General features: G+C 35.5%; 2 protein-coding genes across 2 annotated transcripts in view; one reads left to right on the top strand and one right to left on the bottom strand.

Moving 5' to 3' along the window:
• LOC136814452 (uncharacterized) overlaps window positions 1-25,509 on the top strand; it is a 792,139-nt gene that overhangs the window by 233,584 nt on the left and 533,046 nt on the right. The window lies entirely within an intron of this gene.
• Window positions 6,187-20,759, bottom strand: LOC136814467 (heterogeneous nuclear ribonucleoprotein A2 homolog 1-like). Its single transcript, XM_067071018.1, has 4 exons — window positions 20,648-20,759; window positions 7,873-8,605; window positions 6,788-7,006; window positions 6,187-6,522 (listed from the first exon to the last, which is right to left on the bottom strand). The coding sequence occupies exons 2-3, from the start codon at window positions 8,600-8,602 to the stop codon at window positions 6,789-6,791; spliced, it is 948 nt and encodes a 315-aa protein (XP_066927119.1). The 5' UTR covers window positions 8,603-8,605; window positions 20,648-20,759; the 3' UTR covers window positions 6,187-6,522; window position 6,788.

Below are 25,509 nucleotides of genomic sequence, written 5' to 3'. Positions count from 1 at the left end.
TTTAATTTCGTGAATTACGCCCAAATTCACGAAATTAAATTCCGCGAAAATTTCTTCTTGCGAAAATTTCTTCCCTTAAAGTACTTGAGCCCTTTTTATGGCACTTTAAAATTTCTCAGATTTCAGGGTTTGGAAGAATAATGGAGTTTTAGAATTGAAAAAATTGAATTCGGCTCAAAATATTTTCGTACTCTTCCCAAAGCCTTCAAGTTTTTTTGATACCCTACCCAAAAGAGAAGAGGGAAAAAAGTTCATACCCTACACAAATCCCTTCTGCCCAGGTATATGCTATACTTAATGACTGCTCCCTAAATTCTCGTGTTATTTTTGCGTTCTTTTAATAATTTTTGAGTTATTTTTTTTCCTTTAAATGTCCGAATTATTTCTTAATTTTAACTCGGTTTTTTTCCTTCTTTTAAATTTTCGAGTTATTTTGCTTCCTATAGTTTTTCGAGTTATTTGGTGTTTTAACTCTTTTGTTTCCTTCTTTTACGAGTTATTTTACGCTCGTTTCGTTATTTCGATTTAATTTTAAAAATATCAATAACAATTAGATAGAAAAATAGATCACCAATTCAATCAATAGAGTTTGCGTCATCAAGATAATTCCAAATAATTACATATCTTTTCGTAGTGCAATCGAGAAATCCAAAGCAAAAGATTTAGGGAAATAGCCTTAAAATTCCAGCAAAAAAAATAGCCAAAATCAGGAAAAAACATTTTTCTTAGGCTCAAGTAATGCTTGCCACAAGCTTAATTTTTCCCGTTTCTGAGCCTAGATATGCTTACACACAGTGCAATGCTTATAAAAAAACATGTAAGCTGAATGAAATGCTAAAAATTTTGCGTAGTTTTGATTTTTCTTTTAATTAGAATTATAATATTTTTCGTCATTCATAGAATCTTTGGACTATTTAGATTACTGTGGTTGATTCTGAGTACCTTAAGGGAAGAAATTTTCACGGGAATTTAATTTTGCAATTGGTCAAATTGCTTTTTTTTCGTGGGAATTTAATTTCGCAGTTCATCGATTTTCGAAAAATTCGCGGGAATTTAATTTCGCGGATCACTGAAATCTTTGATTTTTTTATTTGACTACACGTTGTATTATTGTTATAAGAAAGACCTTTATAAAGAACCTGAGGCTGAGATTTGACTGTGAGTCTTAAGGAAACTCACAAACTATACACATATTTGAAATATTGAACATGCATAATGAAAGAGGACATTGAGAAAAGCATTTTCGTAATGATTTTGAAAAACTTCGCGGTTCACCGATTTTGAAAATTTCGCGGTTTTAGGCAAAATCCGCGAAAACCGCGAAATTTTCTGCCCTTATAAGGTATTACTTTAAAATTTACATCAGGGATCAAATCTAGGAAAATAGTGAAGTACATGATGCAGGTGTGGATAAAAATCAATGGGAATGTAATGTTTTTGACATTGGCCAGATTGATATTTTAAAACCAAACTTTCTTTTCGGGTGTTCGAACTTCACTTCGTTTTAGCTTTTGACCGGCCGGACATGAGACATAAGAAAACACCAAATAACTCTAAATTTAAAGGAACGAAAAAAATAACTCAAAAAACTACAGGAAGCAAAATAACTTAAAAATTTAAAAGAAGGAAAAAAGAGAGTTAGAATTAAAAAAATTAAGAAATAATTCGGACATTCGAAGGAAAAAAATATATTTAAAGGAACGCAAAAAATAATTGAAGAATCTACAGGATGGAAAAATACTCGAGTTAAAATACCAGAAATAACTATAAATTTTTAAGTCACGGAAAAAACCGAGTTACAAAATTGAGAACGACGTCATAACAAGTTTTTTAACTCGAGAAAAATAACTCGGGATTTCTATTCTGGTGGTGTTGAAAATGTTTCGAGCTGGCTAGTACTGTAATGTAAGTAATAAAGACGTCATCATGTTTTGAAAAAAAAAATCAATTGTCTCTGAGACACCTACCTTAAGGGAAGAAATTTTCGAGGAATTTAATTTCGCGAATTTGGGCGTAATTCGCGAAACACACCAAAATGGCTAAATCGCGAAATTAAATTCCTCGAAATTAATTTTTTTTTCTTTTTTGATTTTGTTGTTATTGACCAGGTATTTATTACCAAAAAAGATGGACACAATTGATTTACAAGCATATAACGTGTATTTGCCCCCGCAAGTAGCGCAGCGACTGAGGAGGCACTCATAGCTTCACGCCATATATTGGACTGGAATCTCGATTTTTTGCGAATTGTTTTTGTTTTTGTGTTTGCGTCGTAATCGGCTTTCCGGCCAATTAAGTGTTCCGCAAAAATATGGCGGTAAATTATACAGCGGTAAATGTTATACATATTTTCATATTACGTTATATGCTATTACCACTATTGCGTATTACATTTTATTACATATTAGTTTCGATTTAGCATTGAAAAGCTGAAGCGAGTGTTATAAATGCAAATTATAGAAAAAGTGATTACACCATAACACGAATTACAATAATTACAATATCACTTGTGCAAATCAAAACAAACAAAATGGCAGACTGGTTATGATGATGAGCTGTGTTTTGTATGTCAAATTTTGTTTCTTGTCTTTCAAAGTTCATTTCAGCAATGATTTCAATTCTTTTTCTGGAATCTTTAAAGAAGTTTGCTCAAGTTTTCAAATGTACATTTGATATTTTTGTTCAAACTGTAATTTATCTTTGTCTGTTATTACCCCCACTCATAGGGGGCACTCATAGCTTCACGCATATATATTGGACTGGAATCTCGAATGTGAGAGCTACAGTGTTCTTCGTGTGCACAGACTTGTTAAAAGCAAACTAACTTTTTTAAATGATCAATTAGGTCTATAAGATCACAAAAACGAGTGGTGAGAAAAATTTTGACCAATTTGCTGGTCCCCATGTGACGTCATCACTTTTGCTGGTGCTTGAAAATGAAAGTGAAAATTAGAAGCTCATATATGGCTCAAATGAAAGATATTTATCTAAGGATTCCGAAAAATATCATAACATGACGTCATCGGCAATTAAAAAATCATCGACATCGAAAAATTTTTGTTTAATTTGAAAGAGGACTTTCTTGGGAACAAAAAATATTACTACGGAAAATCTTGAATTTCACTTGATAGGAAATTATTCTGTGAAATGCGTTTGACTTGACTCTCAAGCTTTTTAAAGATTCCTGGGCTTGCCCGAAGCTAACCGTTCGCAGGCAAATTCAATGAATTACAAATTTGCTGACAGGGGAGGGGCTTATAAGGAGAAATTCAGATTTTTTTGTAGTTAATTTTTACGTCAGAGGGTCGAAATGTTGTTAACAGTGTAAACAGGTGAAGATTTTGGGGAGGCAAATAAATGACAGAAGTGTATTAGGTTCTGAAATGTGTACTTGTCGAAATTAGTAAAATATAGTAAACTTGAAATGATTGAAATTTGCCGAAATTTTTTGAAATAAAATAAATGTGAAATATTGTTCGCTTTGGAGCTGATGTTGGGGATGTACCATGCAATATGAGGTCTAACTTAAGCGCCTAAGACCGTAAGGATGACGGCCTGTCGAAGGACTGTAAGGAGGACAGCCATATGAGCGTGGACTGTAAGGAGGACAGCCTTTACTCCTAACCTTATGAGCGTGGGCTGTAAGGAGGACAGCCTTTACTCCTGAACCTTATGAGCGTGGACTGTAAGGAGGACAGTCAAATGAGCGTTGACTGTAAGGAGGACAGCCATATGAGCGTGGACTGTAAGGAGGACAGCCTTTACTCCTAACCTTAAGAGCGTGGACTGTAAGGAGGACAACCTTTACTCCTAACATGTATGTGCCTGTAGATACTGTATAAGCTAGCCACTAGGTAGGAGTATGGGGTTCCGAAGGGACCCACACCAATGGAGAGCATATTGCGTTATACATCCCAAAAGAAGACAAAAAGACTAGTCTTTGGACTACTTTCCCTTTTAGGGAAAAAACCTGACTGGGACTAGCTGAAAATATTGAAAACACAAGAATAAGAAAGACTAAGCGTGGTTTCACTCCCGTATAAATAGTGATACTGGGATTTGAGCTATGATGGCTTCTAGAGTGCGTAGCATGATGGCGGAAGGGTGTATTGCTTGCGGGCGTTAATTTGTCTTCCTTAAAAATTAACCTAAGCTAACTAAAGTTAAACTAAAGTTAGCTCTAATAATATTTTTATTTAATTCGATTTTGACGATTTTTTGATTATTGATGACGTCGTCGATGACGTCATTTTTTGGGTTATTTTCCTTTATAGCTTCTCAAATATTGATTTTCACATATATGTTATGATATTTTTTGGTATCCTTAGATAATTATCTTTCATTTGAGCCATATATGAGCTTCTGATTTTCACTTTCATTTTCAAGCCCCAGCAAAAGTGATGACGTCACATGGGGACCAGCAAAATGTTCAAAATTTTTCTCACCACTCGTTTTTGTAATCTTATGAACCTAATTGATCATTTAAAAAAGTTAGTTTGCTTTTAACAACTCTGTGTTTTCACTGTTTGTGTGGTAAATCTATTTCAAAAGCCTGAAAAAAGTTTGTTTACATTCGTTTAACTTTGCATGCGCACGTTCCACTTTTTCATGCAGTTGTGATAGGGGCCGTCCATTTAGTCCATATAGTACGTACTCAAAGATTTTCAAAAAATTTGATACCCCCTCTCCCCCTGTACGCAGAGAACAAGAAATGATGTCATTTAAACAATAGATGTACGCTTTTGCTAAACCCCTATATGGATGGCCCCATAGCCTAAATAACTTACGCTCTAGGGGTTTGGTGTAATAGTTCCAATTCTAGCTTTCCAAGTTAAGGCATTTAACGGTGGTTAGAGTAGGCACACAGGCAGTCATACAGGAACACCATAAAGTGAGTGTATATAGCTAAAAACTCAAAAAGTCTAGTTTCCCGAAGGCCCGTCTCTTCATTGTCTGCGCTGCAATCATATCTTAATGGCTTCAATCATTGTCAATTGAAGAAATAGAGAATTCAATTGACATTGACATTGCTTCAATCCTTTCAGCTTGGAGAAAAGATTACATCATGAAAAAGTACTATGCACATTTCAACTTTTCGACTGTACGCCTGAATGGACCACAATGACATTCCTTTATTTTTCTTTTGACTGCAATCACTTAGAATTGTTGAAACATATAGCAGCCAATGAAAAATAAACAAGCTATTTCTGATTGGTTACCTTGTTGATTTATTCACCGCACCGCTATATATTTTGCCTACAATCTAAGATGTCTGCAGCATTATCGGAAAAGGTCTATTTAGTGAATGATCATGACATATATTGTTGTAAGAAAAAACAAACAAACAAGGAGATGTGAAAGTCAGTAAGATAATAATACCATGATTTTCGAAATATGTTTTTGAGAAGCTTTTCCAGCTTTTCCTTGAATTTTATTAAATTGTCAAGCTGCATGAATTCTTCAAGTATTTTGTTAATGGAATATGATTTTTTTCTTCAATCAATCAATAAATAATTAAATCAATCAATTATTCCTGATTACTTTTTATGCTTGCTTTAATTTTTAAAGCATTAAAGCTTTATAACTGCATGACATGACCTTTCTGTGGGGGCATTTAGTGAAAGCTATGACTAGTTGTATATAAGATGAAAGTGGTGAAGAAGTGCGAAATATTTTCGATTTTTTGGAGGAAAAAGACGCCGATAAAGTTTGATCATGACTTATCATAGATATATTCATATTTGATGTTATTATTTTGTTGTTAAAGTGACTGAAATATGTCTTGAAATCGATGAAAAATATGAAAAACATTTTCTCTGCAAAAAAAATTATTTTGAAATTTCTCAATCGCGAAATTAAATTCCGTGAAACTTTCCAACCCCCCCCCCCGTTTATTTGGCACCTAAGAGTAATAGTTGGCTTCAATAGACCTCCAACGGTCGCTGCCCTGCCTTTCTAAAATATGGGGGCTAAGAAAAAGTTCATAAATCTTTGGGAGGACTTAAAACTCAGAGGGGACCTAATTTTTGATTTTCTAATTTTAAGATTTTTGGATTCTGCAATTTTTTCAATGAGAAATAAAATAAACAAAAAACGTTTTAAATTTAACCACAAAAGAGTACGTTCTCTACATAATGTGGCTGACTGAAACACGCGAAGTTGAAAAAGGGAAGAACATGGAACATGTTTGATGCCAAGAATGATGTCTTTTTGAATGTAATATCACAGAAAATAGGAAAGTACAAAAATTAAAACCAAAATAAAATATTTCATCGTAGTTTTCATAAAAATCATTAAAATAATAAAAAATTAATTTTTTTACTCCTTCAAGTGTGTGAAAGGAAAAGTATAGACTGACGATGTTCACTCAATGTAAGGATAGTAGACGCATTTCGACTTGATAGTAATGAATGACTGAGCGAGATATAGGGACACTCAGAACGACACCATATTTACGACTTGATTTTAGGACGCATTCAAAAGCTTACTAGCTTGTTTGAGTTAAAGCGACTTTCTGGATTCCTGGATGTGAAAATCAAGAAATGAGGTTTAGTACTGTTCTTTCACTTGTATACTTACCTGTTGCTGCAATAGAAAATACAATGTTAGACAAGAATGAATAACAATCTACAAATGAGCACAACGAGAACAAAAGTTTTATAACACGAGAAAACGAACGCTCAAAAACCATACAAAAAGTGCTGCCTTAAACTCGAGGTAAAGTTCAAAAACCCATTTGATTTTGTCGACTTTGCTGCAAATATAGGTTGAATAAAAGTAAACTTACATTAATAAGGCTTGTAACGGCTGTTTCCACCACCACGTCCACCTTGATATGCATAACCACCGTAGCCTCCATAAGCACCACCGTATCCGCCGTAGCCTCCGTAGCCGTATCCACCCCCATATCCGAAACCTCCATCATATTGGTTATATTGATTTTGATTATAACCACCACCGTAATTTCCATAGTTGTTAAAGTTGCCGCCTCCACGACCACCTCTAACTGAAATTTGAAAGACAGGAGTCAAATGATGGATATTATTCTAGAATTAGGTTCCAAACAGAATTTCCTGTAGCTTTCAATTTAAAACCACATAATAACTCGTACAATTCGAAAATTGCACACGTGATTTTTTTTGTTTCGAATTTTCCTCGTCCTTTCGGACTCGGAAAATTAATAACAAAAAAATCACTCGTGCAATTATATTCGAATTGCACTCGTTATCATGTGATTAGTACTAGTAATCGTATGGTTTGGAGTGCAATTAACGATTAATCACGAGTAACAAAGGAGAAAATAGTAATTTGCACGAGTCCGAAGGACGAGTGCAAATTACGGTATTTTCTCCTTTGTTACGAGTGATTAATCGTTAATTGCACGACAAAACATACGATTCCGAGGTAATCGTCAGTAAATAATCATTAGTAAATCATAGTTTTTTTGTAAACATTCGAAAACCTCCTTTTTTTCTTTTATTTAAAAAGAAAACATTGCAGTGTAATTTTTCTTTGTTTTCAATTAAAAGAAGCTATTGTAACGTAAAATTTCTTTGTTCTTTTTTATATTGAAGAAAAAAAATGTCTTTGTTTTTAAAAAAAAGTCTCTGACACAGGACTTGGGAGAGAAAAGAATAAGGGGACAAAAGTGTCCCCCCGCCGAAGAGTGCAAAAAGTGGTAATAGTGCAATTAACGATTAATCGCACTCCTCTAAACCAATCAGATTCGAGTAATTTTGCACGGCTGACGATTACATATATTTAAGGTATACAGAGATTCTGATTTTCTTCTTGTTGCATTTGAAGGTAATATTTCCCTGACGCATGTCTTTTGAAGAAATTCTTCTAAAGTATCCAAAACTTAATACTTACAGCCTCCTTGACTTCTTGGTTTAGCTTTGGAGATTCTCAATGCATTGTTGTCCAAAGTGAATTTGTTTTCACCAATTGCAATTCTATCAGCAAAATCTTCAGTTGAGACATTGATGAAACCAAAGCCCTTGTTAACTGTTTTGCCACCTTCTTCCTTAGTCAAAAAGTTGATATCTTCTATCTTTCCAAACTCTTCTGAGTGTCGTGCTTTTAAATACCTCCTAAGGGTTTTAACCTTGAAATCTGGTGGAAGGTTGGCAACATGAAGTTTTTTCACTTTATAATGTCCTTGTTCGTCGTTTCCAGATGATTTTGGGACAGCACGTTTAACATCTAATTCTTTACTTTTATAATTATGTGGACGCTTCAACAAACATCTTTCGAGATCATCACATTGTGCAAATGTAATAAATCCAAATAGTCTGTCACTTTTACTATTTTCTTTTCGAATTATTATGAAATCTTTGATTTCTCCATGTTCAGCAAATAGTTCTTTGAATTCCTCATCAGTCGTGGTTTTATCTAGACCTCCGACAAACATCTTACACATTTCTTCACGTGTGTTAAACTCTTCAGGACATTCATATTCGACTTCATCTTCTGATTCTTCCTCTTTAACTTCTTCTTCTACTGCTTCTTCTGTTTTGACCTCATCAACAGCTTTTTCTTCTGCTTGAGGTGCTTCTTCAGCTGGTGCAGCTTCTTCTGTCTTGATTTCTTGGTCAGACATTATCTATGGATTAAAAATAAGGGAACTTAGATAAAAACAGAATCCCAGATACCCTACTTTAATGGGATAAACTTTTGCAGGGATTAAATTTTGTGGAAATTGAAATTTCCCAATGGAAATTTGGAAGGGCCTCATCCGTGAAATATTTCTAAACAAAACTCAAAATATGTCAAACAAATACTATTTGAATGTTTAAGGGCATCAAAGAAGCGCAAATAATGTATATTTCAACAACCAACATGCATGATTTGACAGTAAAAGTCACAAAATCGTGAAAATATTGCCACCCAATAGTGCCACGCGCGAAATTAAGTCCTGAAAGTTTATCCCATTAAAGTAGAAGAGGATTTCAAATCTACCAATCTTGATTATTTTTTTAGTCTTTTAAGCTCAGTGTAAGTAAGTAAGTAAGTAAGTAAGTAGTAAAGTTAGATGGCAATAAGGAGAAAAATGAAAACAATAAGTCAGAAAATATAGCGTTTAGCAAAGACTTAAATTTTATCCTTGATTGTCGATAGGAGCGGGGGGGGGGGGGGGGGGGGGGGGGGGGGGGGGGGGGGGGGGGGGGGGGGGGGGGGGGGGGAATAGAAGGTTGCAAAAACCAGTTTTATTGACAATTGAATGATGGTCTTCTCAGGTCTTCTCAAAAAATGGACCAGTCATATTTTGAAAAATTCATGAAAAACTGTTTTTCTGGCAATTCTCAGCTGTTCCTGCAATTTTTAGAAAGTCCCAGCTATAAAAATCAGTTTTATTAACATATGAATCATGCTTGATGGTGGCATATAATGGTTTTGCGTGAAAAAAAAGAAGAAATATCAGGAAAAAGTCCAATGAAATCAGCAAAAACGGCACATTTCCGGGCATTTCAGACCAGAAAATAATTTTTCTCGAAAATTGGACTCGGCCATAATTTAAGTATTGCTAATACGCATCTTTCTGCAAAACAGGGGGGGGGGGTGAAGCAGTTAGTACAAGACATCATGCCGGTTAGTACCGTGGTGGTGTGCCATATGAATTGGATAAAATCACTTAGTACTCAGATGTACTAACTGCAAAAAAGGGTGGTCCCCTGCTAAAAATTTGCCACATTTTGGTACTAACTGTGTAAAAAATAGGATTTTGTGAGAAAATTAAAAAAAAAAGACCATATTTTACAAAAAAATTTTTTGGGAAGTAGGTTTTTTTTCAAATTTTCGAAATTTTTTTTTTAAATCTTAAAAACAATTTGCTGGTTGAATAGAAATTTGATTTTCGAAAATGTTGTTTTTTCCTATTGAAAGCTATGGAAAATTGAATCATTTTTAAGATATTAAATTTTATTTTATTTTATTTTATTGAATTTATGAAGGTCAAAAGCCTTTTTCAAGGCTAAATTCAGTTAGTACTAACTGTACTAAGTGTACCAAGGTGGTGGTGTTACTAACTTCTTCCGAGAAAGCAGTTAGTAGGCATGATGTCTTGTACTAACTGCTTCACCCCCCCCTGTGCAAAATATAAAAAAAAAACAAGGATGAAAATTCGAGAAAATGTCAAAAAACCGGTTTTTCTGGCAGATTTCTGGCATTTTCGGCCAGAAAAAATGTTTCTCGAAAATCGGGCTCCGTCACATTTTAGCCACCATTTTGCACGTTTGATATTGTACCAAAAATCAAGATTCCTATGATTCAATCCTGAGAAAAGTTGTAATACATTAAGTTTGCCTGCAAAAGATTTGGGGATGCCCACAGGCTCGAAAAAATTGAGTCAAGGCATAATTAAGTCATAATTTCCTATCAAGTAAAATTCAAGGTTTTTTGTAGTAAAATTTTTTGTTCTGTTTAATTAGGTCTAATTGATCATTTAAAAAAAGTTAAAGTCTGTGCACACAAAGAACATTGTAGCTCTCAGTACTCCTATATCATGTCTAAATTAGATTAGTTTCCACAGGAAAGGACATTTTTGTATTTTCCATGACACTTTTTGAAAGCTCCATAAAAATGTGATAAATTGTGGCTATCAAAAAGATTAAAACTTGTTGAAGGGAATAAATCAAATATTTCGAAGCAAAAACAAGTAATTTTCTAGGTTAACCTATTGGCTAAATATATCAGCCCAAAGCGTGAAAAATCGTGGCTAATAATTATATCTAATGTGGCTAACTATACTGAGGTCATTAGAAACAGCCAGTGTAAAAAACTTGCAAAAGATTTTCCAAATATTTTTTTCCTAGATGGTTCAGTGAAAATTATGGCTTCAGCTGATGTGATTTTTTGTGGATAAAATGTATCTCAAGTGAGCAATTGTGATTTTTCCTTTTGAAAGATGATAATTTTTGATGCAAAACCTTTTGTGTCTTGAAATACTCTCTGGGCATTCGTATAGTCTTCTAAAGAGAAAAACTGTAATAATTCTTTTATTATTTGGGCAAGTACAGTAATTTTTTATTTTTCTGATTTACGGACATTTGAAGATGATCTTTTGAACCAGAGGATGGAAAAAAATAAAAATAAAATTGCTCTTTTCAAACTTCAAATCTTGAAGAAACTGCAAATAACAGTGCTGCAAATAACGGCCGGTGACCGGTAATTACCGGTCATTTTTAAGCTAATATGTGTGTTTTTTCTCGTGAAATTTTGATGGTTTCATTGTTAGTGCTTTCTGATTGAGTAATCACCGGCCAACTTGAAATTCCTTATTTGCAGCACTGAATAATACGCTTTGAGAAAACTTACATACATTACATAATTTAAGATTTGTACTTTTTTTCAAAACATCCTAAAGAAAAAGTAATTTACTCTGCATTGCCATCTAGCTTAAATTTCTTTCATTCAAAAGGTTCATCAATGATTAACGTCATTAAAAATGAGATAACTTTAAGCCAATAACGAGGGGCAAATTTTCATAATTTCCTCCTGTCCCTTAGCCTTTCGGGTGACACATGAGTGATTCTCTAAAATAACCAACCACAATGAAAAAGCTTATTTTGATCACTGAACTGTTCGAAACAGAAAATATAAGTCCTAAAAATCAGAAAAAAACTATAAACAAACAGTATAAACTCGTATATCAAGATTAAGGGATTTCAAGAACGGGCAGATTTTACTTTTGTTTTCAGTGGTTTCAGCGAAAAGGGCTTTTTTGCATCAACCCTTACAAGTAGTAAATATGGGTTTTTATTTTATTTTCTCATTATATGGTCCCTTGGGACCCCAAAACCAGTTTTTGCCAAGCTGGCAAAGCTGGGGAAAATTTTTTATGGGGGCTTGAAGTCGGTAGGGTCATTTTAGCCTGGGGGTCCTTAAGTCGATTTTTGAAGTTCTCATTTAGCTAAAACTGATTGTGCCATCATATAGCAGGGGGGGGTCAGGATCCAGATACCAAACCCAGGGCCGGGGGGTGGTGTCAATTTTTTTTTTCAAATTTCAAAAAGTCGAGTTGGTATCGATACCAAAATAAGGGGGTGGGTCCCCCTTTTTTTGAAAATTAGGGAATCTTTAAGTTGGTATCGATACCAAAATGAGGGGGTGGGTCCCCCTTTTTATAATTTTTGCTGAATTTTAAATTGGTATCTGGCTTTGTCAGTGTTGTACAATGTAAGTTTAAAACCTTATTTGAATCGTTTACACTATACCCTGATTCCATATAAAAGCATATTCTTCATTCTATAATTTAAATTAAATTTTTATTTAACTTTTGCTACTCTCAATCCTTTCAATCAACCAAAATTCATTCAAAACCAGAGTTGAACAATCAAGTCTTAGCAGATCTTAGAACTTTTTTAGTTGTGATAAAACTTTTCTGTACATAGCGTTCATTACATAGGCATCATCATTATGTTACAAAGACTTTAGGCCTGCCTAATACAATGAGTTTTTTATCTAGTCTAGTTTATCAACTAGTTTTATGAATTTGATACATTTTGCCAATTTAGTTCAAGAAACTTAATTTACTTTGTGTTAGAATGAGAAAAACTTGTTTTCATTTTCAGGAGTCTAAAGTGTGGTACATAATATAAGTGATTAATAAGAGGAATGTTCTTTGAATAAAAACATCCACAGATTTTGTTTAGCATCCGTTGTATGCAGTATCCTATGCATATAACTTCTTGCATTTTATTGCCAATTTAGGGGGGGGGTGGGTCCCCCTTTTTCAGAAAAATCAGTATTTTCAAGTTCGTATCGATACCAATTTAGGGGGGTGGGTCCCCACTTTTTCAGAAAATCAGGATTTTCATGTTGGTATCGATACCAATTTAGGGGGGTGGGTCCCCCCTTTTTTAGAAAATGGGGGTTTTCAAGTTGGTATTGATACCAATTTAGGGGGTGGTGGTGTCTACTACTTTCAAATCTCGAAAAGTCAGGTTTTTGGGCCCTGGGTTGGTATCCTGGACCCTGACCCCCCCCCTGCATATAGAGCTTGAAGAGTAGATCTCCAAAATGGGGTCATTTGTCTCATTTAGTGGGCTCATCCCCCCGGAATTGGCCGATACGTCTTCAAAAATGCAATATTTTGTGCTGACGTCAGCATTTTTGAGAAAATTTCCAGCAAAAGATACCACTTTTAACAGATGCGTCTCGAAGAGTGCTATCGATTAGAGGGGTCATTTATAGGGTTTCTTAGGCTAGATCATGAGATATTTGAGTTTGAAATTTTGCTGACTCAGCGTTTTTCAACGTTTTTTGCCCTTTTCTGCTGAGTCAGCAAAATTTCAAACTCTAATATCTCATGATCTAGCCTAAGAAACCCTATAAGTGACCCCTCTAATCGATAGTACTCTTCGAGACGCATCTGTTAAAAGTGGTATCTTTTGCTGGAAATTTTCTCAAAAATGCTGACGTCAGCACAAAATATTGCATTTTTGAAGACGTATCTGCCAATTCGGGGGAATAGTCCACTAAATGAGACAAAACAAAAAACAAAAAAAAAAAAAAAAAAAAAAAAAAAAAAAAAAAAAAAAAAAAAAAAAAAAAAAAAAAAAAAAAAAAAAAGGACCCCATTTAGAGATCTACTCTTCAAGCTCTATATGATGGCACAATCAGTTTTAGCTAAATGAGAACTTCAAAAATCGACTTTCTAAGGACCCCCAGGCTAAAATGACCCTACCCCCTTCAAGCCCCCATAAAAAATTTTCCCCAGCTTTGCCAGCTTGGCAAAAACTGGTTTTGGGGTCCCAAGGGACCATATAATGGGAAAATAAAATAAAAACCCATATTTACTAATTGTAAGGGTGATCCTGGATCGCCGCCGGACTAAAGCCAACATCTTAGCAACGGGGTGCTCCCCCATTGTTACAGGGGTTTGTGCAACCCCCATTTCCATTAGGCGGCAATCACAAATATATTCGTTTCGCGGGGTTGGGGGTCCACAGTGCATAAAGGTCATAATTTGAAACCACCCATAACACGCGGTTGTTTTGGCTGCTGGCTGGCTGACAGTTTCCTTCAAGAATACACTCCAAAAATGGATGATGGATGGATGAAAACCCGAAAACTTTTACCACCGACCGACTCACGTTTTAGACCCAACGAGGACGCGAAATGAAGATATTTGTGATTGCCGCCTTACGTAATTCGTAAAAAATTTTTGGGTTTCCATTTTTCCATCCATTTTTGGTGTGCATTCTTGGAGGAAACTTCCAGCCAGCCAGCAGCCAAAACAACCGCGTGTAATAGGTGGTTTAAAATTATGACCTTTGAACACTGTGACCTCTCGACCCCAAAATGGCACATGTAATGATAAACAAAGTCAAAATGCTGCAAATGCCCTAGAAATTGCTCGCAAAAAATTGGCAATAATAAAATTTTTGAACAAAGGAAAGGTCATTGACATAAAAAGTCAAGACAAATTTACAGACTCACCAAAGCAAAATTTTCCCTTCAATTTAAGAAACCAAACTAATTTTATTTGAAAGTCCTTACCTTTGTGAGAAAAATGAGGGGTCATTTATATTAGAATTGGTTTAAGTATTCTCAAAGTTATTCCATTTTCAAAACACAAAAAAATCACCTTTTTAAAGAATTGCCTCCTTACACCACGCCAGCAAGAAATAATTTCCGGAAGCACCAAAATCGCGCCAAAAATGGCGGATGAAATCTAGTCTTTGTGTGGCGGGGTGTGGGGAGTTTTGCCGGTGCGGTCTGAAAATCGGCCCGATGACTGTTAAACTTTAGCTTATCGCTAATGAGCTGGAAATGATAGCTAAAACAAATTGCCACTAGAAACTGAAATCCCTCGCTTTCAGATGGTGTATGGTGCTTAAATGAAAAAATCCGCAATCTTGTTAAAAAATCACAATTTCTTCTCATTTTTCGAAATTCCAGACGGCCTGTAGATTTTCAAATAAAGCACTTTGTGATAGATTGTAGCCTAATCTTACCCTGGGTTTACTAAAAAAACCGCAATTGAAAAGATGAACCAGCTCAATAGCGACAGCCATGTGTTTTCCATGTGGGTCGAGAATTTTCCGGTGCCGTGGTCAGCACTAAATCGCGTTTTCAACTTAACGTCGAACATGAATATCTTTGGAACGAAAATAGATACCTGGATGCAGTTTTTTTTACTTGTTTCCCTGATAATTCCTGATTGATTTAAAAAAAAGAATGATTTGGTTGATTTAAAGGTAAGTACTAATGCATTGAAGTTCATTTTTGTAAATTCTTCCTCGTTCCTCGCAAAAAATCTTGACGAGTGCGCACCCTATCACAGACTCAATTCTACTCAATTTTCGAGAGTCGGTCAAGCGACGCGAAACGAAGATATTTGTGATTGCTGCCTAAAGGAAAAGATAAAATAGGTAAGACGGAAAAGTATAAAATAAGTCCAGATGTGTCTTTCACAGTTGTGAAGAAGCCACAAACTACCGTAAAATTGGGTAACTTGCATCAGTGGAGGCTAACATGCATAGCCCTCAAATGAAAGACCTGGCTGGTCATTTAAATACAAAATTAAATCAAAACAAAAATGGTAGAGTAGAGCTGCGAGCAGAGCTGCGTAGTTGTATTTTAATGACCAGCCAGGTCTTTCATTTGAGGGCTATTAGACAGGCAGCTGAGGTCACAAAAAAATTGGACGGAGTGCGAACAATCCCAAACCACTTTTAATTGAAAATATACAACCTAAATATCTAGAAACCATCAACCGGGGTTGTTGAAATTACTTACCGGTTTTAGTACCTGATGACGTCATGCGTGCCCATAGGCTAACTGAAAAAATTTTGAGAACCAACATAGACATATTATATACCGATTGAAGCCTTTTTTAACGTAGATTAAGAAAATGGTCAGTAACCATATCTGAAAATTTTGCTATAAAAAGTTAGAACGCTTTTCCTTTATGGCCGTAACCAGGGGGGGTACCAATTCAGTGTACTGGACCATAGGGTACTAACTTGATTTTTGGATTTTTTTCCAAAAAATTAGACCACCACCCTTTTTAGTACACTGTACTAACTTTTTTTCATGGTCGGGGCTTTGACACCACCCTTTTAGTACACTGTACTAACCTTTTTTCACGGTTGGGGCTTTGACACCACCCTTTTAGTACACTGTACTAACTTTATTCCACAGCCGGAGCTTTGATACCACCCTTTTAGTACACTGTACTGACATTTTTCCACAACTAGATTTTTATTACCACCTTTTCTCCATGACCGGATTTTTTATACCACCCTTTTAGTACACTGTATTAGCTGTTTTTTCGATCAGATAAGTTTAGAAACCACCCCTTATAGTGCACTGTTCTAATTTCTTCTTGGCCAGATAAGTTTAATTGCCACCATATACAAAGGTTTTGAAGCATTTTGCTGAGAAAAGCACCAAATTATATAAAAGGAAAGATTTGAATATTAAAATACTTGAATCCTTATATACAGTAGTACAAACACTGAAACAATGAAACAGACAAAGCAAAGTCAATCAAATACAGTCAAATTAGCTGAAATTAGCATGTCAAAACACTCAAAACCAACTTTGAGTTATTTCCCTTCTTGCGACTTGATTTCTGGTTGTCTGGCAAGCTGTAGCAGTTTTTCTTTTTCGAAAAATAAAAATAAAAGACTTATTAGCATTGGGCTCTTCCAGAAAACATTCGTACATGGGGGGTGGAGGATATTTTGTCCGGGGGGTAGCAAAAAATCATCAAAATTTGCCTTGTCCAGGGGGTAAATTTGCTCTGTCTGGGGGTAATTTGGGGTGTCCGGGGGGTCAGCAGATGCTTGTCTGGGGGTAAAACCTATTGTCCGGGGGTAAAACCTATTGTCCGGGGGGCCAAAAGTCACCCTGTTCGGGGGGTAAATCACTAAAAATTGTTATATCCTCCACACCCCATGTGCAATTTTTTTCTGGAAGAGCCCATTGTACACAAACTGAAATGGAAAATCTTTTATCAAATGTAATATTATACAAAATATATAAAAAGGTGCTTTTCCCGGGGGGGGGGGGCACTCCAGGTAAGTGACCTACCAAGACGTGCGGCCCTAAGGGTAGGTTTTTTTGGACTTGGAAAGTGCACTGTAAGGGTTGATTTGTGAGCAAGTGGGAAAAAGTGCACTGTAAGGGGGTAAAATTTTATAAAATACCAAATTTTGAGGTAAAAATTTGAGAAATTTCAAAAAACTTTGCCCTGAAAAGGGCAAAAAATTTCGAAAAATTACACTATAAGGGTCAATTTACAGCCAAATTTTGCCTGCACTGTAAGGGACCGATTTTAGAGACCTGATTTTTGGCCGAACGCACGGTCGTTTTCACCCCCTCCCCCCGGTGATTTCACTTATATACAGATTTTTTTCAATTAACAATCCAACAAGGTTACTAAAAAACATAAAACAATAGAGCGGATTTGTTTTCATAAAACTTGAAAGCTTCGATTCGAACGTTTACACATTCAAATTCTTGTTGTTGCCACAATGTAGATAGATTAAAGAAAACATAATCAAGATTGTACTTAAGGCCGGTCTCCACTTGCGCATGCTGCGACTCTGAAACAAATCCAATCAAGTAAACAGGAAACATTGGGAGAAAATCAGTGTACCAATTTGTATAGCTTAACCAACCTTGACTTGAAGGTCTTGGACCAGCTTGGACCTGGCAAATTAGGGCAAATATACATGGGAATTCACTGGGTTTGTGTGTTTTTACCACTGAAATTAGTACAATGTACTAATTTCTCAGTGTGTATCAATTCAGAACACCACCCTTTTTAGTACAGTGTACTAGCTTTTTCATTGTATTTTTCTCAGAGGACCACCCTTTTAGTACACTGTACTAGCTTTTTCATTGTATTTTTCTCAGAGGACCACCCTTTTAGTACACTGTACTAACTCAATTTAACCTAAAAAATACACCACCCCACCAGCTATGGGCCAGTACACTGACTCGATACCCCCCCCTGCCGTAACGTCAATTTTACCTGTCCGAGACGAAAAAAAAATCAAAAATTCAAACTTATCAAAATTGAAATCTAAGACCGCCATTCGAAAGCTCTCAAAAATCGATATAGAAGACTTTTACTCTTAGGTGCCAAATAAACGGGGTGGTTCGAATAAACGGGGGGTTGGAAAATTTTCGAAATTTTAATAAACGGGGGGTACCTCAGGTACCTAAATTGCCGGGGGGTTGGAAATTGTACTTCTGAAACCCCAAAAATAAGGTAAATATAGGCTAAAATCAGGCTATTAAGAGCAAAATAAGGGGCCTTCTCTTTGACAGCTGAAAATATTCTTAAGAATTAATAAACGTGGGGGTCCTTATGAGGTCCGGGGGGGGGGGAGTTGGAAAATTTTCGAAAAATTAACAACGGGGGGGGGGGGGGGGGGGGGCCGTTTATTTGGCACCTAAGAGTAAGTGGATATATATGATTTCTCAACCTAACTTGAGAAAATCGATCCTAAAGAAAGTGTAAATATGACGTCATCAAAACTTCGGAAGCTTTTAACTTTTTATTATCAAATTTTCAGACATAGTTACTGACCTTTTTCTTAATCTACGTCAAAAAACGCGTCGATTGGTATATAAAATGTCTATGCTTTTTTTCATAAACATTTTCATTTTGCTTGTGACGTCATCAAATACGAAAATATTTTCGGACGCGTCCGGTAATTATTTTCAAACTGTCCGGTTGATGATTTTGTGTTCAGAAAGGTCGTATCTATTGAAAACATCTGTTTAAAGTTTGCTCGCAAACTTTGTAGCTACTGCATAGCTGTCAACTCTCCCGCATTGAGCGGGAGACTCCCCCATGTCTGAGCGGGAGACTCCCGCATGTCAACGATTTCTCCCGCGTGAAGAAAATTCTGAAAAGGTGTTTAATTTTGCATAAATTGATGCAGATTGTGGGGAAATTCCCTGTTTTCCATCAGTTTTTTACCACAAATAGGCCAATAAATTTTGATCTAGAGAAGTTGGGACTTTGGTGTAATACACTTTTTTGCTCAGTTTGAAGAGCTCTATCATGTGATATAGGTCTTTTTTTAATTTGAAGACCCCCCAAAAATCATGAATTTCCAGGCCTTGCAATTTTGCCTGGAAACGCAAAAAATCGCCATTTACTCGTTACTTGCACGATAATATCGTGGAAACTTTTTGATTTTGTAATCTACACATACTAATTCGCGAGTTTCAGTTGTTTTTTTTGGAATCTAAAAGATGTATCACGAAATGAAACGTTTTTCGACCTCAGCCGCGCGACTATATATCACGTGCGTTTGCGTAGGGTAAAATGGCGAAATGCGAAAATCGAATTTGGCAAAAAAATTTTGAAAAATAACCCTACAAGATTTGACTATATCTTTTTATTCCATGAAGAGATTACTTTCAAATAAAAAATGTATTAACAATGAATGGGTAAGCTTTCTAGAAATCCAAACATAAATTGTATAGCTTTTACCAAAAAATAGCACTTTAGGATCAGAAACAGTCAAAAACCAGTTTTTTCCAATTTTCTTCGAGTTACAGGAATTAATCCTTGTTTGTTTTGATCTGAAATTTCAGTAGGGTGGCCATCATGTTTCCTTGCTCATATCAGGGGGGGGCCGAGCCGGGGGTAAGAAATTAAAGTTTCTAAGTAAAATCTTAATTATCACCCAAAAAAGTGCCTTTTTTAGTCCTATCTTTAAATAGATTGTCCCAGCCTTATCCCTCTTTCAGTAAAGCTTCCTTACCTTTTGTCCTTCAGAAAAACCAAAAATAGTGGCCTTAATTGCTTGCTTTCAGTTCCTTAGCCAGTAGTGTGACCCCTGTATTTCTATTTTTGACCCCCTGTTTTTTGCTTTAGACGAAAGGTTGTAAATTCTGGTTGATTTTAAGGTTTTATCTTATCTTATCTCATTTACTTTAATTAGTAGAGGCTTCTTCAATGTTTGGGGAAGGTAAGTCTGTAAAAGTTATTTGTTTTTCGGTGGAAAAAAGTGTTTAAAAAAGCATTTTTTGTGCTCAAGGTTTATTTTTCTTCGCAAATTTTTGTCTTCGATCTTAAATAGATGAACGAGTATTTGACTGATGCTTATAATTTTTCCATAGAACATAGTAAAACTATTCAGGAACTTAGACCTTTTTACAGAATTTCAAAAAATCTGTTAGTTCTGGAGATATATTGAAAAGTTTACACTTCGTTCGTGTTTCGCGTTCCCAAACCAAACGCACGTGATATGCATGTTAGCCTCCACTGTGATGCAAGTTACCCAATCTCACGGTATTTGTTATGGACTCAGGGTTATCCTGAAAAGGTCTTTCTAGTAAGCATTCCACACTTCAGAACAGCTCTAAAGATCAAGATTTCCTTTTGTATATAGCTGGCAATTCTAACTGCTGTAATCTTTCATACATAGCCCTTGAAGAACACATCAGATTTTTCAGCAAAAATGAAAATCTCTTACAGTCTTAGCTTGTTAGATTTCCATTTGAGGGAACAGTTCTTTATTGACATGGGAGAAAATATCATTCAGGAACAGTACAGGTCACCCATTCCCAACGGAACAGCTTTTCAAATAAGTGGTGCTGCTTTCGGATCGCCCTTTTTTCAAAGGTAAATGAATACGTAAAACTAAAACAAGGATAAAGAGAGGTATACCTGTTGAATTTCTTTCCTTGCTAGAGGAAAAACGTGTTTGATGCTGGAAGCCTTGAAGTCTGTAAAAAATGGCGGCGATTTTGATAATGTGCGAGGATGTCAATGGAGGTCTGAGAGCTAGTAAACTTCGATCCCATATCTTTCATAAAACCCCATCTAGATTCTAAATTTTACTTAAAGCCTGTTCTACACAAGAAGCTTACCGCATGTTTATTACATAATGGTACCAAAGCAGTGCAGAACTTGAAATTCGGAAATTCAGCTGACTTTTTGGTATTTTGATAAATTTCACTCGTAGAGAGGGGTAATTAAATTTGGTGAGTAAACCCAGGCAAGGTCTTTGTTCATATTTTATGGAGATGTTCCAAAACTAGCAAATTAACTAAGTGCTAATCATTAAAAGATGCTGGCTGGTATTGTAAAAGAGGGTAAATAAATAACCTTTCACCGGGTAGTTTTAAAAAAGAAATCCACCGGGTAATCACTTCTTAATTCTACTTTCCCCATTCCTAATTAAAAACTTCCCGATTTGGAAACTTCTTCTCGATCGGTATAAACAAAAATCTGCTTTGTTTACAAAAATTCAACTTCCCGTTCGGGAACAATGAAATAAAAGTTCTTGATCAAAACGAGAAACAGAAAAGTGATGAAATTTTCAATCTGGAAACAGTTTCCTTTTTGGGTTATTTTCACCTTCCAGTTCGGGATATATTTCCCGTTAAGGCAATAGTTGCCATTTCTATGTAGTGGTTCCGACTGGTTGTAAAGATATTCAAATTTTAGTGTCCTTTGACTAAAAATGTCAAAAAAAAGGTTAGGAAAATAGCTTGAAAAAATTCGAAAACTGCTATTATTGCTTCTTTCCGAAAACGGCAATTTTTTCAACGATTAAATGCTGAATCAGTCAGGCACATCCTGGCAAATGAACGGGGTGAGCATTTGCATGGGGTATTCGTCACCCAGTGTAAATGAGATAGGACGTCTCAGGTAAAAGCGTGAAAATGAATAAAAATGAACTTCAAACTGAAAATAGGAAAAAAGGAAGAAAACTGGGAACTTTATTTTTTTGTTAAAAGTTTCTTCAATCTTCGAAGACAAAATTGACCCATGGAAAAAAAATTTCATCTATGCAGTTCTTTGAAATGAGGCAAAATATTTCCAACCCGGTTCAATTGCGTGGGGTATTCAGTGCTATTACATCACTTTTGTTTTCGACCCCGTTCATTTGCCAATGGTCGCAAGTGAAAAATACCCCGTTCATTTGCCAGGATGTGCCTGACTGTGAATCAGCAAAATGTGTTGTCCTTTTAAGGGCAAAGATGTCAGAGGTGTTTGAAAATAGTAAAATTGCATTGAGAAAAAGGTTTTTCGTTGCTCAATACAGTAACATCAAAAGTTCTAAAATAATATACTAAAAGATCCTGCATCGATGCCAAAACACAGCCAGAAAGAGATAACAAAACCCCCGTTGTAAATTTGTTTACATTTGACTCGATTTTGCTATGCATTTTCAACAAAAACCAGTTGAAAACAAAACTAAACGAGGCACAGTAGGCCTACTTATCGCAAGGGTGTCAAATACCACAGTTTAAAATCAACTTTTATTTCTGAAAACGTCAATAATTGCCGAAAACAGCAATTTTCATTTATTTACTTTTTTATTTTTCTGCTGATTCAGCATTTCATTGTTGAAAAAATCTCCGTTTTCGGTAATAATTGCCGAAAAGAGCAATAATTGCAGTTTATATCTTAAACACCCAACTGGCTACTCAGCATTTTTAACTGAGCTAACTAATGAACTTTCACTAGGCTTGGCTGAACCCTGCCCTAAGAGAAAGACTGTCCTGACTGCGGCCCAAACAGAAACAATCAAAGTAATGTAACGGCAGACCTGCCAACTTGAGATGTTCAGTTTGTGTGAGATAAAAATTTCAAAGCAAAATCCGAATTCATAAAACCTAGTTTTTCCGGTTTTCCGATATCGAACATCAGGAAATTTTTCCAAAACATCATTTTGTTCTGAAAGTTGGAGAATCAGGGAACATTTTTTCCAAAAATCGGAAAATCGGAGAAAATATTTTCCAAAAATTGAAATACAGGGGAACTTTTTTTCCAAAAATCGAAAAACAAGGAAATTCTTCTCTAAATTTAAAAATGCGTGAGAAATCAAACTTTTCAAAAATTGCGTGAGACAGTCTGGAAATGAATAATCCTTTTTCAATCAGTGATTCAAGCTTTCAAATTATTCCTTTCTCTAAAGAAGGGTGTCAGAATTAGACAACAGATGTAGATATTAGACCAAGTTACGGTAACCACTACACACTTTTTTTATAAGAACAATGTACTTTGACTGAGAGTCAAGTATTCTTAAGAAATTGCCAAAATTGAGGGTGAAATATTCTTAACGTATTTATTTATTAAAGGATTTACAGTCAAGGCACACTAGGGCCTCTAAACCGGTCTATCTACATAATGATTACAAAAGTGATCTTGAATCGTAACGTAACGGGTGCTTTATCCATGCCTGAGTCAGTTCTTCTTTAAATGCTTTGATTGACTTAGCATTAACAACATTTTTTGGGAGCTGGTTCCACGCTGATATGCATCTATAATAAAATGATTTTGTTTGCACACCCCTTAATCCATCATCTGAGAAATTAGGGATCAATTCGTAATCATGGTTACGATAGGGTATTTTTGTCATAGAAGTGAAGGTGTTTGTATATTTGAACCATTTCGCCAAATTGTCTCCTAAATTCAAGAGATGGTAAGTCCACTTTTCGTAGACGACGTACCATTCTTGCTGCACGCCTTTAAACCCCTTCAAGTAGGTTGATGTGCTTACTAGACCAGGCAATGACTCACCGTCGCGCCACCTTTTGATAGAAAATGTGTCATATTGATTTTTGGGTGCTCTTATATATAGTATTTATGGAACCAGGTGGTTTACGGGCTAAATCGGTGACTTTCAGGTTTTACAGGGGGTCTTTCAGGGGTCGGTAGCACAAAATTTACGATATTTCTAGCCCGGGGTTGGTCACGAAAATATGCCATATCTCAAAAACCATTCTTTAGATTTATTTTTAAATTTGCAAACGAGTAGCTATATAACTAGAAATGATTCATGCAAAATTTCAGAAATTTTAACCCAGTCAGTCATAATTTACAGACCGGAATATTCAATTTTTTGCTTTTTTTCATGATTTTTTCCGAAAAATGGCTAAATCTTTTTTTCTTACAGAAAATTTTCTCATTATTTTCTCATTATTTTGATTTTTTTGGGAACCTTTACCCATGAACAACAAATCTGTGCAATTTCATCACAAAAAGCAGAGTAAAAGTGCCATTTTAGGCCCCTTAGGTAGTCTGGAGCTTCAAAGTTGAAAATTTTCTTGCCTAGGGTTGGTGTCTGAAAATGTTATATTCTTGCAAATGACTCATCTGATTGTGTTCAAATTTTACAAAAAGCTAGTCATATAACTAGGAATGATTTCTGAAAAATTTGAAAGAAAAAGTCTATACTAAGAGATATTTTACAGACCAGAATACTCAAATTTTGAGTTTTTTTAAGATTTTGCCATAACTAGATGGACACTGTTCTCATGATAATTTGGAGGCTTTTGTTCAACTATTCAAGCTTTGGAAAGTCAACTTATAAGACCATAAAGTGTTGAAGAGTTTTGATAAAAATTAATTCTCTTCGGGCTTATAGAATGGTTGATTCCTTTGATTCTGAGGTCTTACTTTTAGATTTTCAAATTTAAGTTTCAAGTTCAAGACAAACGAATTTATAATTAAAAACTGTTTAAAAATAATCAAAATCTAATGTAAAGTTTTTATGGTCAATATAAGTTCTATTCATTATTTTCCTCATCATCACTGCTATCGTTCGCACCATCTTCATCTGATTCATAAAAAAACATCGCCTTCGATATCGTCCTCAAAATCATCCTCGTCATCATCTTCGTTTGAAACCACGTAATCAGTCATGCTTTCAAGGAACATTTCATCAGTCCATAGGATGTCCCAATCTTCAGTCCATCCATGTTGAGCGGGGCTTGGTAGATCAACCATAACTATACCAGTAGACTTCCAAATCTTTGCAACATAATTGGCTCTCTCGAGATGTAGCATTAAGGTCCGTCGACAAGGTGGTATCAGAGAGAGGTCAGCTACTTGCTTTGATATAAGATGCTTTTTCTCAAAAATTTTAAATCTTGCTTGATTAACATTCGACTTTTTCGGAGAATACAGATGGCAAACAAATTTTTCGAAGTCATCCTTTTGACTCTGAGAGAGTGTCCATGTTTCTCCTAGGTTTGCAAACATTTCAATCCAGTCATTCTCCTCTTCAACCATCTTATCCCAGCATATTTGTTTACTTTTACGAAAAAAAGCAGAGACATGATCATTTCCGGTAAAAGAATGAAACCCAATTAATGCATTCTGTTGTCTTCTCGTCAGAGTGAAGGAATCAAGCAAAACTTTCTTCCTGTTGTCCCCATTTCCTGTGTCGAACAAAATGCGAGGATTTTGATTCAACAATGCAATAGCAATTACCAAAATATCAGTATCTCCTGAGGGCGAGCGAATGCAAACATTTCCATCATTCTTCAAGGCATCCAAGGCGTGTAATACAACTTTAGTATCCGCTTCCTCTTGATTTGATACCAAGCTTTCCACATTTGTCACATTTTCTTGAGTAACTTTTTGACAATATTCATCACCAGACATTACTATGGTTTCACATTCAAGAATTTCAATAAATTTCTTTGGGTTTGTCTTCATGTGTTCGAAAGTTAGGTTTATAAGACGAGTTTTGTTTTCTGCGTTCGAATAAAATGCGTTCAAATCACTAGGTA

This window comes from Clytia hemisphaerica, unplaced genomic scaffold, assembly GCF_902728285.1.
Source record: "Clytia hemisphaerica strain Z4C2 unplaced genomic scaffold, Clytia hemisphaerica genome assembly, whole genome shotgun sequence".
Classification (NCBI taxonomy): Eukaryota; Metazoa; Cnidaria; class Hydrozoa; order Leptothecata; family Clytiidae; genus Clytia; species Clytia hemisphaerica.
Note: the sequence above shows the minus strand (reverse complement) of the source record. Positions and strands in the feature narration are given on the sequence as shown.